This window comes from Sinocyclocheilus rhinocerous, unplaced genomic scaffold (assembly GCF_001515625.1).
Source record: "Sinocyclocheilus rhinocerous isolate Xijiao unplaced genomic scaffold, SAMN03320098_v1.1 scaffold2570, whole genome shotgun sequence".
Classification (NCBI taxonomy): domain Eukaryota; kingdom Metazoa; phylum Chordata; class Actinopteri; order Cypriniformes; family Cyprinidae; genus Sinocyclocheilus; species Sinocyclocheilus rhinocerous.
In genome coordinates, this window is record NW_015629500.1 from 380,701 (window position 1) to 394,965 (window position 14,265).

The following is a 14,265-nucleotide window of genomic DNA, read 5'->3' on the forward strand; positions in this document are numbered from 1 at the left end:
TGCAGTGGTGGACGAAGTACACAAATCAAGTACTTGAGTAAAAGTACAGATCCGTTTAATAAAATATTACTCCAGTAAAAGTAAAAGTACTCCTTTTTCAATTTTACTCGAGTGAAAGTACAAAAGTACTTGATTTTTTATGTACTTAAGTAAAAAAGTACTGATAGATATATTTATTTTGCAATTTTATATAGGCTACTTAATTTAATTTTATATTAGCACATATTTTTTATAATCCTACTGCTCAAAATACCTGGGATTTTCCCAAAATAACCACTATATGGAGTCAAGATATATTTTTGTTGTTCTGAAAAAACAAAACAAAAAGAGTGATGTAGTAATGTTCACTGTGAAGCTTACACTGGGAAGTACCTGAGAGAAAACAGATTTGACCATCTGATTTTCACCAGTAAGAAAAAAAGTGTTTTAAATCTTGTTGTTTTGCGGAACATCACAGTTATATATGATATGAGAATAAGGCCTGAAGTTAGGAAGAACATTTTAAGGACAATATAATTATATTTTCATAATGATTTTTTTTCTTCTCAAACCTTGTCTGTGGTGTAAAAACACCCCTGGCCAAATGCCCCCAGAGGGCATCACTTCCCACTTTGATAATTACTGTAGTTACCATGTTCTGAACATCACATCCTTTCTTTTCCCCCAGATGTAATCTATCTAGGTGGTTGAATAAAAATATTTGGACTTTATATCTAAAAATTACCTCAACTTAGCACCAGCAAGCTTGTTAGCTAGACAGTTAGCATCAGCTAACAATATTTACTTATTTTCAGTATGTTATGATGAATAAACATTCATCTGTCTACTCCGCTAGTTAATCCAAACATTAACAATATAAAAAATTATACTGTTGATAAACAATATAAAAACAGACGTCACATAGGGCTAAAAAACTGTTAACGTTACGGCAGCGGGGAATATGAATGTGCCTGAGTTATTTTATTTAATCTGTGTTATTTTAATGTTTCGTTGTTGTTTTTTTACCTAAAACATAGAGACACTGATGTTAATGTGTATACATTCAAGCATTTCAGTGGGCTTAAATAGATCACCCTTTACAGCAGATTTAGTTCACAACCAACTGACAGTTTGATGATGGGGGTTGGTGTTAAAGAATTGTGTTATAATTAGGGCTGCACGATAAATCGCATGCGATATTTAACGCGCATCTTGTCAGTAAAGTCGGTTCTTTAATCAGCTGTAAATCTCCATCACCTGTGGGCTTTCACATGGAGCAGCATTAACTACACAGAGCCGTTGTTCACCGACAAGCTGCGCAAAACATGCGCAAAATATGATCGTGCGACCAGAGAAACAGCTGCAATCGGATCATTCCAATTCGTGAATGAATCGTTTGGTGCGATTTGCGAACCGATTTAACAGGTTCATTGAAAAGAATCAGTTCGTTCTTAAATCAGACACCGCTTCTGCGTGTCGGAGCACGTGATATATTATAAGGAGTAACGATACGTTTTATGAAATGAAGTGAATTAAAAAGTATGATCTTATGCTTTGGAATGTAGTGAAGTAAAAGTAAAAGTTACTCAAAATAAAACTACTCCAGTAAAGTACAGATACTTGAAAAATGTACTTAAGTACAGTAACGAAGTAAAACTACTCCATTACTGTCCACCATTGGTTTTCTATACAATGACACCATTTTTTTTTATTTCCTTCATTGTATGTTTGTAAGGTAAACATTTGAATTTGGGTATGTCAAATTTAGGCGAAAATACAGAAAAACTCCCCAGAGCTTAAGGGGTTAATGAGAGGTTTAATAATAGCAAGTTTGAAAGTTTTTGGGACATATCCTAATGACAATGATGAATTAATAATATTCAGAAGAGGATCTATGACTTCTGGAAGCACCTCTTTTAGTAGCTTAGATGGAATGGGGTCTAACATACATGTTGCAGGTTTAGATGATTTAACAAGTTCTTACAATTCTTCCTCCCCTATAGCAGAGATTGAGTGAAATTGTTCCTCAAGGGATCTATAGTGCATCTCTGATGTGATACTGTAGCTGACGGCTACATGGTTATAATTTTATCTCTAATAGTATCGATCTTGGAAGTAAAGAACTTCATAAAGTCATTATTGCTTTGCTTTTGGGAAATGTCAGCACCTGTTAATTCTTTATTTTTTGTTAATTTAGCCACTGTACTGAACAAACACTTGGGTTTGCATTTATTTTTTTCTAAAAGAAACACAAAGTAAGCAAATGTAACAGTTTTTAAGGCTTTTCTGTAGGAGGAAGTACTTTCCCTCCATGCAATATGAAACACTTCTGTATTTATTTTCTTCCAGCTGTGGTCCATTCTCTGGGCTGCTCTCTTTAGGACGCAAAGGTGCTTGTTATAGCATGGTGTCGGACTGTTTTTCTTAATCTTCTTTAAGCGTAGAGGAGCAACCGTATCTAAAGTGCTAGAAAAGAGAGAGTCCATAGTTTCTGTTCTGTTACTGTTGGATATCCTGAGGAATTGAGACAAGTCAGGAAGATTATTTACAAAGCTGTCTTTTGTACCATTTTTGTAACAAGGAGTTGAATTTGCAGCTTTAGCTACATGGAGTATACATGTGGGGACATGACCAGAGCAAAGGCGGGGAGACACTGCTTGCAGAAAATAAAAATTTACCGCGGTCCGAACCTCGGTGTCCTGATAGCTGGTTACCGGCCTGCGCGTGCGCTCACAAGATCTCCCGGTTCTTACTTGTAAATTCAGTTCACTGGAGACTCGCACTAAACGGTTCATTCAAAATATTTATTGACTCAAAACTTGCATTTCACAAACAAACAAACCAAAAAAAAAAACGCACATCAAACCCGGTACACTAGTGTTGACCCTCCTCACGGAGGCCCCAACCAGAACTCACAGACAAAGTGAGCCCTTTCAAACTCAAGGGTCAAACCAAATCATACTCACAGGGAAAATTTAAAAAGATCATACATATACATAAAGACATAAATAAACTCAGCAATTGAATATCAAATTTAAAATAAATTTTAACAATCGATACTACCCAAGTAAATACATACTCACTATGTAACCCATACCCAACAGTAGACTATGCCTACACTACCCATAATTCCTCCTGATTGCATAAAAAAGGAAACAGGAAGGCCACACTTCCTCTTAAACACCCACCCCTGGAACCATGCTGCAGCCATGAACCCAGAGAGAAGAGTTGGTCAACTATAAATAAAATAAATAAATAAAGGAAACTATTGGTGTCTTTTTTTCCTTAGACTAGAAAAAAATAACCCAAAGTGATTTTTAAACAACAAACATTTATACAAATGAACCAAAAAATATATATCAAAACAAACAGGGTATTTACAAGAATTAGGGGTAACATGAGATCTTCACATCTTCCCCCTCCACCAAACTCTCGCAGGGTAAGTGAGAGAGAAAATCGGCGGTCACATTTTCTGACCCTGGCCTGTCTTACAATGAAATGGAAAGGTTGCATAGCCAAACTCCAACAAGTTACACGTACAGGACAGGATTAGTCTCTAGTGCATCCCTCAAATCCTGGAAAGCTAGTCTGGATTGTTTAGTCCACTGAATTTGATTTGGGACTGACTTCCGTGTCAAATCTGTGAGTGGAGCTGCCCTAGTGGCAAAATGAGGTATAGACCTCCGATACTACCCAGGTAGTCCTAAAAAAGATCTAACCTGCCTTTTTGTACTTGGAAGTGGGCAGGTCTGAATAGCTTGTATCTTCTGGGTGTGGGGTTTAATAACTAAGTACTCAGTCTCACTCTTGGCTATTGAACACTTGACATTATTGATTGTCAAACCAGCTTCCTTAATTCGCTGAAACACTGTTGAAAGATGATGAAGATGCATCTTCCAGCTGTCACTGAATATCACATCATCATCAAGATAAGCTGCTGTAAATTCACTTAAATCCTGCAAAACAGTATTCATTAACCTCTGAAAGGTAGGGGAGCCTGAAAGGAAGGACTCGGAAATGCATAAGACTTGTAGGGGTACGAAAAGCAGTAAATTCTCTGGATTCAGGAGCCAAAGGCACCTGCCAGTACCCTTTACTAGGGCTGTGCAATTAATCGCATGCGATTGTCATGCGCATCTCATCAGTAAAGCCGGTTCCGTGATTAGTAGTAAATCTCCATCACCTGCTTTCAGATGGAGCGGCATTTACTACACAGAGCCATAGTTCACTGACAATTAGGCAATATCGCGTTCATTATCGCAGGCGATTCAATCTGCGATAATGAACCTAATTGCCTAATTGTCAGTGAACTATGGCTCTGTGTAGTAAATGCCGCTCCATCTGAAAGCAGGTGATGGAGATTTACTACTAATCACGGAGATGCGCATGACAATCGCATGCGATTAATTTCACAGCCCTACCCTTTACATAAGTCTATTGTACTGATGAATTTGGCTTTTCCCAACTTCTCAATAAGCTCCTCAATATGGGGCATTGGAAAGGAGTCATATTTGGATACTGAATTTAAGTGGTGAAAATCAATACAAAAACGCAAACTTCCATCCTTTTTCGGTACTAACACAACTGGGTTACACCATTCACTTTGAGAAGGTTCCACAATGCCCATCTCCTGCATTAGCCTAACCTCCTCAGTGAATGCTGACAGCATCTTTTCTGGAATACGATAACTCATTCTTTTCACTTGAGCATTAGGTTTCAACAATTCGATGCTGAATGAGAGGGGTACAACCAGGGGTACTCTTAAACAGTTCTGGATCACATAACTCTTGAATTTGTTTTTTCTGTTCCCCTGATAAGTGTTCAAGATTAACTGGGGAGGTATCCTGACTAACAGACAGGTACTGTTCTTCTATCTCCTCTTCACCTTCCACTAACTGAATCAAATTCACACTTGCAGACTCTTTCTGTGGAAACCATTCTTTCAAGAGATTGATATGCAATGGCCTATGAGAACGTGACCCACCAGGAGTTGCAATTTCATAAGTTGCAGGTCCTAACTTCTTGGTAACCTTAAACGCACCATGCCATTTACCCAACAGCTTGTTTTCTTCTGCTGGAAGCATGATTAAAACCTGCTGACCTACTTCAAAGGACCGCTGCCTTGCTTTTCTGTCATACCAGCATTTCTGCCTACGCTGTGCTTCTTGTAAGTGTTCTACTGCTAACTTGGTCATTTTCTCCAATTTCTCCCTCATTTGCAACACGTAATCATTTACATTCACCTTACTAGATGTCTGTGAACTTTGCTACCAGGACTCTTTCAACAAAGACAGAGGACCCCGCACATCATACCAATACATCAACTGAAAGGGAGAGAAACCTGTAGAAGCCCGTGGAACTTCTCTATATGCAAATAGTAAGTAAGGTAACCACTGATCCCAATCAGATCCTGTGTCACTCACAAATTTAAGGAGCATTTGAACAAGTGTTTGATTGAATCTTTCTACAAGACCATCGGTTTCAGGATGGTAAGGTGTGGTCTTCAAACCTCTTATACCCAGCAATTGATAAACCTGTTGCAGTAACTTTGAGGTAAAATTGGTTCCCCGGTCAGTCAGTATCTCCTCGGGAAAACCCACTCTAGAAAAAAACTGCACCAAACAAAAAGCCACAGATTTTGCCTTAATGTTCTTTTAAAGGGAAGACTTCAGGATATCGACTTGCATAGTCACAAATTACCAGCATGTATTTGTTACCTGCTTTACTCCTCTCTTAAGGGCCTACAATATCCATGCCTAGTCGTTGCAAAAGCACCTCTATTACTGGCAAAGGCATCAAGGGAGTTTTTGGAGGACCAGGAGAGGCAGTACATTGGCATTCTGGACACATCTTACAAGACTCAGCTATATCTTGGGTCATCCCTGGCCAGAAAAAGTGTTTACTGGTTCGATGCTACATTTTACGACGGCCCAAAAGACCGGCCCAAGGGATGGAATGCCCCATTTTCAGCACCATGTTGCGTACACTCATAAGAAGAACCATTTGTTGTCCGTTTTGGGTCTTACAATACAGAAGTTCATTCTCTAGACAAAAAGTAGAACCTTTAAAGAAGGCCATCTCTCTGCCTTGTTTTGCATTTTCTGTCATTCTAGAATAGATAGAACCAATTTCAGAATCCGTTTTCTGCAGTTCAGACATATTGGCAGGGATTTGCCACTCCAAATTGAGTTTTTCTGAACCTTCTCTATCTGTGACTTGCACCAATGTTCCCTGAAACTTGTCTAACCTCTTCTCTGCTTTAGACTTCACAGGTTTCACTGGATGAGTTGGCATTTCAAGGTATTTATCTCATTCACCTCCTGGTTCTGTCTAGACTTTGCACGAGTTAAAACCACATTACAGATATTACTTGGTTGAAATAAATCCATTAACACAGGAAAGTCGTCACCAATGATCACAGGATATGGCAGTTTTGGTGCTAGCCCCACTTTCATCAGGTAGGATTGCTCATTAACCCCTAAATACACTTCAGTGACCGGATATGACCGTTCTTCACCATGGATACCATAACCATAACATTTAACCATAACAGGGCCATCGGTTTCCACAGAACATTCAGATACAAGATCAGTCTCTACCAAAGTTTGAGTGCATCCTGTGTCTACCAAAGCTATAACCTTTTTACCATTCAATTCTACAGGAATTGTGACATCACTGGGCATTGGAGTAATGCTAGTTTCAGGTATCATCATCCGTGGAACATAACAGACATTGGTAAGCTTTTTATTCAGGTTTGGACACATTGGTTTCTTACGGCCTATCTGGCCACAATTAAAACACTTAATAGTCCCAACTGTAGATAAGCTAGACGTTTCTGTTTGTTTCACCAGTCTCTCGCCCATACTCTTACCCCCTTCTAGCAGTGAGGTTGTATTGCGGGAAGAAGGCTTGTCCCTTGCGGTCTTCCACTGAGCAAAACTCCAAGGCTCAGTCCTTCGCTTAGCTGCCACAAAGACATCCGCCAGCCTGGCGGCCTCCTCCGAATAGGATGGGTCATGCACTTTAATCCAGGTTTGCAGTTCAGGACACAACATTCTCAAAACGGTTCCAAAATGATAGTCTCTGCAACCTCTGCACCAGTCTTTTCTGCAGGTTTCACCCACTTGTAGAACAAATCCTTCAACCGAATGTACAATTCCTTAGGAGTTTCTTCCATCAGCACCTCCATGGAACGAAACCACTTACGATAGTTCTCAGCATTGATAGAGTATTTCTTCAATATGGTCTCTCTCACCTGCCCATAGTCGGTCACTTCCTCCACATCCATAGTCACGTAGGCAGCACAGGCCTTGCCAGTAAGTAGAGGAACTAGTCGAATAGCCCAATCCTCTGGAGGCCATTTGCACACGGTAGCAATTTGTCAAAGGTAGTCAGATAATGCTCGATGTCATATATCTCACTGGGCTGCTGCATCTTTGGCTCTTTCAATGGACCCCCAGCAGTTGAATGTTGAACTCCATCAGAATTTCTGGAAGATGTGCCTGGACCCTCACTCTCCCCTAGTGGCGGATTTCCCAGTGAGGTATGCTGATTTACTTCTCCCTGCAGTAAGCGAAACTGATGTTGCAAGGACTTCCATCTTGTTTCTTGTCGTACATTTTCTTGTTCCTGACAAATTTGTCTTTCTCTTTGATCCACCAGGGATTTCTGGAACATATCCTTGAGCTCAGTAATATCCTTAGAAGAACTCTCAGGGGGAACTGACTCAACAGCACCTCCACTAGCCCCTTGCAGTTCTTCCCCATCTTCTCCAGGGTCCATCTGATTTCTCAGTACGTGTCCGGTTTGGTGCCATCACACCTGAAGATTTGACACCGCAATGCTCCTCTTCTGGAATATCCCACTGCTGCCACCATAATGTGGGGACATGACCAGAGCAAAGGCGTGGAGACACTGCTTGCAGTCAATATAAAATATGTATTTACTCAAAACTTGCATTTCACAAAAAAAACACATCAAGCCCGGGACACTAGTGTTGACCCTCCTCACTGAGACCCCAACCAGAACTCACACTAACAGACGAAGTGAGCCCTTTCTTCTTCTTCTTCTTCTTCTTCTTCTTCTTATTCTACTTCAATGGCAGTTGGCAAACCAGCTTAAGGTGCGTTTCCGCCACCTACTGGGATGGAGTGTGAAGCCTCGATAATGAGCCCTTTCAAACTCAAGGATCAAACCAAATCATTCACAGGGAAAATTAAAAAAAAATCATACATATAAATGAACACATAAATAAACTCAATAACTGAATATCAAATTCAAAATAAATTTTAACAATCAATATAGTACCCAAATAAATACAAGAAATAAACAAAACAATAAATGTATACATGCATTCAAATAAACACAATGAAACAATGACACCCCTGCTCATACTGGTAAGTACACTATGCCTACACTTCCCATAATTCCTCCTGATTGCATAAAAAAGGAAACAGGAAGGCCACACTTCCTCTTAAACCCCTACCCCCGGAACCATGCTGCAGCCATGAACCCAGAAACAAGAGGTAAGAAAATGAAGTTGGTAAACCATAAAATAAACAAAGAAAGAAAACTTTTGGTGTCTTTTTTTTGTCTAATGTGCACATTAGACTAGGAAAAATAACCCAAAGTGATTTTAAACAACAAAAATTTATACAAATGAACTAAACAAATTTAAATCAAAACAAAATGGTATATACAAGAATTAGGGGTAACATGAGATCTTCACAATACACGAGACTAGATAATGATCTGAGATATCATCACTCTGCTGCAGAATTTCAACACAATTAACATCAATTCCATGTGACCGTATTAAATCTAAAGTATGATTACGACAATGAGTAGGCCCTGACACGTGTTGTCTAACCCCAATGGAGTTCAGAATGTCTATAAAAACTGATCCCAATGCATCTTTTTCATTATCAACATGGATATTAAAATCACCAACAATTAAGACTTTATCTGCAGCCAGCACTAACTCCGATAGAAAATCAGCAAATTCTTTGATAAAGTCTGTATGGTGCCCTGGTGGCCTGTATACAGTAGCCAGTACAAACATCACAGGGGATTTATCATTAACACTTGTTTCTCTGGATAATGTTATTTGAATCACCATTACTTCAATCGAATTATTCTTGAAACCAGACTTCTGAGAAATACTGGAAATATTAGTATAAATTTTAGCAACACCTCTTCCTTTACCTTTTGGATTTGGCTCATGTTTATAACAGTAATCTTGAGGGGTAGACTCATTCAAAATAATGTAATCATCTGGTTTTAGCCAGGTTTCTGTCAAACAGAGCACATCTAGGTTTTGAGCTGTGATCATGTCATTTATAAAATGTGCTTTCGTAGAAAAGGTTCTAAAATTAATTAAGCCAAGCTTTATCATGTGTTATCATTTGTTGAATATCAGTTCAGTTGTTAAATTGGTTTGGATGTTTTTTCTGGAGTGTAGCTTTTGAAAGGGAACAGAAGATTATTTCCCTACTGTTTAGCCATTCCCTATTGTTGCAGCCTAATGTTTTTAAAGTGTTTGTATTTTTGTGTTAAGACTTTTAAAGGAATGAGCGGACGCTATGGGAACCAGCATTTTGTGAGCAAATGAATGAAATCAACCCAAAAAGACACAAGAGCATGGGGTCAAATCCATATCCAAACAATAAAATCTGATAAATATGCCACAGCACAATTATCGTCCAAATATGTAGCTTTAGGTAGCGCCTTAGAAGTGGCTACACTCCGAGTGGAATGAGCCTTAACCCTGAGAGGCGAGTACAACCCACATGCCTCACACACTATAAGGGCATAATTCAATGAGCCATAAATTGCTTTGTGGCTGTAGTACATTGCACATCAGTAATTGACTTGGGTTACACCACTGATATGTTTGGTCTGCATAATCCCTTGACCACTGCTCAAATTCACTTTTTGTTTGATGCAGGAGTGTGTGTAAATTAGTCTACTAGAACAAACTTCCTTTATGCTGAAATGAGCACTCAATTCCAGAGTTCCTGTGTAATGAACATGTAGGTCAACAAAAATACTGTCAATGTTTACATGTCATTGTGTGAATATTTTCAATCAGAGTCACAATGGTGACAAATGAATGTTGTTAACCCTGAATTACAGGCTTGTTGGGGCCAGACACTGCTTCTGTAAAATGATCAAAAAGAAACTGTTCGTAGTTGCATGTAAGGGGATGATTGTAACACTTAGCTGGCCATATTAGCAAAATAGTTTGAAATTAGCAGGTTAAAAAGGCATCACATTTTGCCTAATAAACTAGTTTAATCTGATTTATGTTAAATGATTTTATCTGTAAAAGTGTAAGTAAACTAAATATAGTTTTGGTAAAAAAAAAAAACATTCTTAATCAGTTTTATTCTTTATAAAATATGCATGTGCCTGTTTCCAACCTTGGCAACCATTCATATGGGATCTGGGAGGAAGTGAGTAAAAGATAAAATTATCATAGAACATTTTACAACTCTCCCCATGTTACAACCATACCCGGTCTCCCCTACTACTGACTTCTCGCAAGAAATTACATCACAACTAGAACAAGTTGGTCAAAAACATACATTTACACACAAACTGACCACCATCCACAACTTCAATTCCATATGGGGTTGGGTATGTGACACAATCACTGGATTCAGATGTGTCTTGTTGCCTGCTTATCTTAAGGTTTCGGATAGAGTCTATGTTTTTTGAACAGTTGATGCCTTGCTGTATATTTTTCAGTCAAAGTGTTTTCAGCTGAAAATACTGAAAATACTTGAACATAAATTTGATTGGGTCTGATCCCTCCAAGTTTACAGAAATGTTAACCACTAACATACTGGATCCCTTTATGTACTACTACTTGTAAGTGACTCTCCTGGTCACCAGGTGGTACCATCCTCCATGCTTTGCCTTATTTGTATTTGCCTGTTTGATATACTTGTTGTCAGTTTTGACTCCTTATCATGTGGTGAGCTACATTCTCTTCACTGGAAATGAATGGTGTAGAATTTTTTTTATTTTTTTTTTAAACAATTGCTAGCAAATGGTACAAATAATTACAAAAATGGCAGGTATCACATTGAATTTTGAAGTAGAAAGACTGAAATTGTATTTTCTTGTAAAACGAATCTTTGTTTCATTTACAACTTTAGAAATATTAGAAAATCACTGGTCACACTTCATATTAGGTGACCTTAACTACTATGTACTTACATCAAAAAAAGAAGTACAATGTACTTATTGTATTCATATTGTATTGCAAAACACTTTTGCTGCTATTGAGGTGGGATACGGGTAAAGTTAGGGACAGGTTTGGTGGTATGGGTAGGTTTAAGGGTGGGTTAAGGTGTAAGGGATGGGTCAACAGTGTAATTAGAAATGTAATTACAGAAATTACTTACAGATGTAATTACATATAGGTATTTTAAAAAATATAAGTACAATGTAAGTGCATTGTACCAAATGATTAATTTAAATGTAAGTACATAGTAGTTAAGGCCACGTAATAGTAAGTGGGACCAAATCACTTTCTGTGTATATAAAATTATATTTTGCATCTGTTGATTTTGATGTGGTGTAATGCTCTACTTAACAACTGATGGATGTAAACGTTTTAGTTTAGATATGGAAATTGTACTTTGTATCAGTGAATATGGTGGTTTAAACAAATTGAATTGTGTTTTAAGCAAATTCAATAGTTATATATGAGCCTGTACTTAATGAATTGCCACTACGGATTCCAGTTTCACAACCAACGGTCCACCATAAATAAACCATGCATTTGAGTAGCATTTGCTCTTTCCTTTCGGCCTTTATTAATTGTTTCTTTTTCAAAGTGTTTTGCTTAGAATCTGAGTTCAGCCTGGAGGGAGATTACTTATTGGGTGGCCTTTTTGCTTTACATGAAGTTCAACATGCAGAACCTTTTTCCACTCCAGAAGCCATTAAATGTTTCAGGTAAGAAAGGATTTTTTTTTTCCACTTTTTGTTGCAGCAGCATTTCCTCAGTATTTTGTTTCAAGTCACATTTCTAAAAACAAAGATTTGATTAAGCGCTATTTACTTCTTCACTGATATTTTCTAGATACACTTTCTCAAAATCTGGTTATCAGATGTTGCAAGTGATGAGGTTTGCTGTTGAGGAGATTAATAACTCCACAACTCTTCTGCCCAATGTTTCTCTGGGATATGAGATTTTTGACCACTGTTCTGACACGAAAAATTTCCCTTCAATCTTCAATTTTATCTCAAAAAATGGCTCAATAAAACCTAAAGAAAAGCTCAACAACTATCAGCCTAAAGTGATTGCTTTAACAGGGCCATATGGAAGCACAAGAACTATTACTATTGCACCACTGATCACAATGGACCTTATACCATTGGTAAATTCTGGTTCTTTTTATATAGTTTACATAACAAAATACTTACTTCCTACTTTTTGTTCAGGACTACCAAGTTACAATATAATGCTAATAAATTGGAATGTTTTCTTCTCTTTCAAAGGTGAATTATGGAGCTTCTAGCTATACATTAAGCAATAAACTTCAGTATCCTTCCTTTGTAAGAACAATCCCTAGCAACAAAAACCTTATAGAGATGATTATTCACATCATACGATGGTTTGGATGGAACTGGGTTGCCTTTCTTGGTAGCCAAGATGATTACAGCGAAGACGGTCTAAGAATATTTAACAAGTATATAAGCAATACGGGCATTTGTTTGGCCTATCAAGAGGCTTTAGGCCAACAGGCAAACTACAGTCAAACACTTAAAAAGATTGATATGCTCAAGATCAATGTCATTGTTGTTTTCGCTGTGCCACCATATGCAAGAAAAATTATCAAAGCAGCCATAGCAAATGACATCCGAGACAAAGTATGGATTGCGAGTGAAACTTGGGCTATGAATCAACAGCTTCCAACAGAGCCGGGAATTGGGAAAATTGGAACAGTCATTGGCATTACGGAGAGATTGTTGTCATTACCAGGATTTGATAAATTCATCTATAAAGACAGGAGAACAATTAATGGATATAGCACTGAGAGTAATGTCCAGAGTAAGAATAAGACATGCAATCAAGTTTGTGATTACTGCCCACTGTTGACCGCAGAGGAGATTATAAACGAAAATCCCTCATTCTCCTTCGCCATCTACGCTGCCATATATACCATAGCTCATGCATTACATAAGGTTCTGCAGTGTGACATGAATGAATGCCACAAAAACATGACAGTTAAGCCATACATGGTGAGTAATTGCATCATAATGATAATGACATTTTTCATTAAAAGTAATAACATTTATTATGTTAATAATGCTTAATAATACTGTTTGGCTTTTTTGGGGGGAATTTTTACCGTACTTTACAACAGCTTCTGGAACAAATGAAAAAGTTGGACTTCCCACTTAAAGGCCATCAGGTGAAATATGATGACAATGGTGATCCAACTGTCAGTTTTGCAGTCGTACTTTGGAATACTGAAACAAATCCTCCACGGTTTGATATGGTGGGCACATATGAAACATATCCAGAAATTACTTTTAATATCAACAACTCTCTCTTGCACTGGCATAACAATGGTTCTGTAAGTTATGTTTTCAGCGAGTATTTATCTAAACATTTACCTTAATTTGATTAATGTTAATAACACATTTTCCCATTCCATAAAGGTTCCATTCTCAAACTGCTCCGTTGAGTGCAAAGAGGGATTTTCGAGGGAACCTAATCGATATCATAGTTGCTGTTTTCTGTGCAAAAAATGTCCACGTAACAGCTATGTGAATTATTCATGTGAGTACTTTAAGCAATGTGTGACAAAACATTGGCATTTCAGCTTCCTCAGTCCATGCTAATAGGGAAAGATAAGGGAAGATAATTCATTGTCTAATATATTTGGGGGAATAAATTAAAATTTTTAATAATTTAGCTGTTGTAGTCAAAAAATAGGGTAGGACAGGGATGTCCAAACTATGGCATGTGGGCCAGATGTGACCCAGGAATAAATTTCAAATGGACCGCAGCTTGTGTAAAATATATTATATGTGGCATACATCCCAAATCAAGCTACTTCTACCGTAATCCAAAGCTACTGTCCAAGACACAAAGCATGCAATATTATTAATATTAAATCAGGTGCTGGTGCCACTGGTCTCAAATGTTAGTTTGGAGCCCTGTATGTAAGCTCTGTATGTGTGTGGGTGTGTGTATATATACACAGCATTCTGACCCCAGGTGTGTCTAAACATTGAATCTGGCCCTCTTTAAAAAAAAAAAAA

At 37.9% G+C, this 14,265-nt stretch overlaps 1 protein-coding gene across 1 annotated transcript in view; it reads left to right on the forward strand.

The window, feature by feature from the left end:
- The first annotated feature begins 8,485 nt into the window (after positions 1–8,485).
- Positions 8,486–14,265, forward strand: part of LOC107738936 (taste receptor type 1 member 1-like) — a 7,440-nt gene continuing 1,660 nt past the window's right edge. The window contains exons 1-6 of the mRNA XM_016550863.1: positions 8,486–8,504; positions 11,826–11,946; positions 12,074–12,371; positions 12,493–13,236; positions 13,362–13,574; positions 13,660–13,780. Of these exons, the coding sequence (XP_016406349.1) occupies positions 8,486–8,504; positions 11,826–11,946; positions 12,074–12,371; positions 12,493–13,236; positions 13,362–13,574; positions 13,660–13,780 (1,516 nt within the window). The remainder of the gene's footprint in view (positions 8,505–11,825; positions 11,947–12,073; positions 12,372–12,492; positions 13,237–13,361; positions 13,575–13,659; positions 13,781–14,265) is intronic.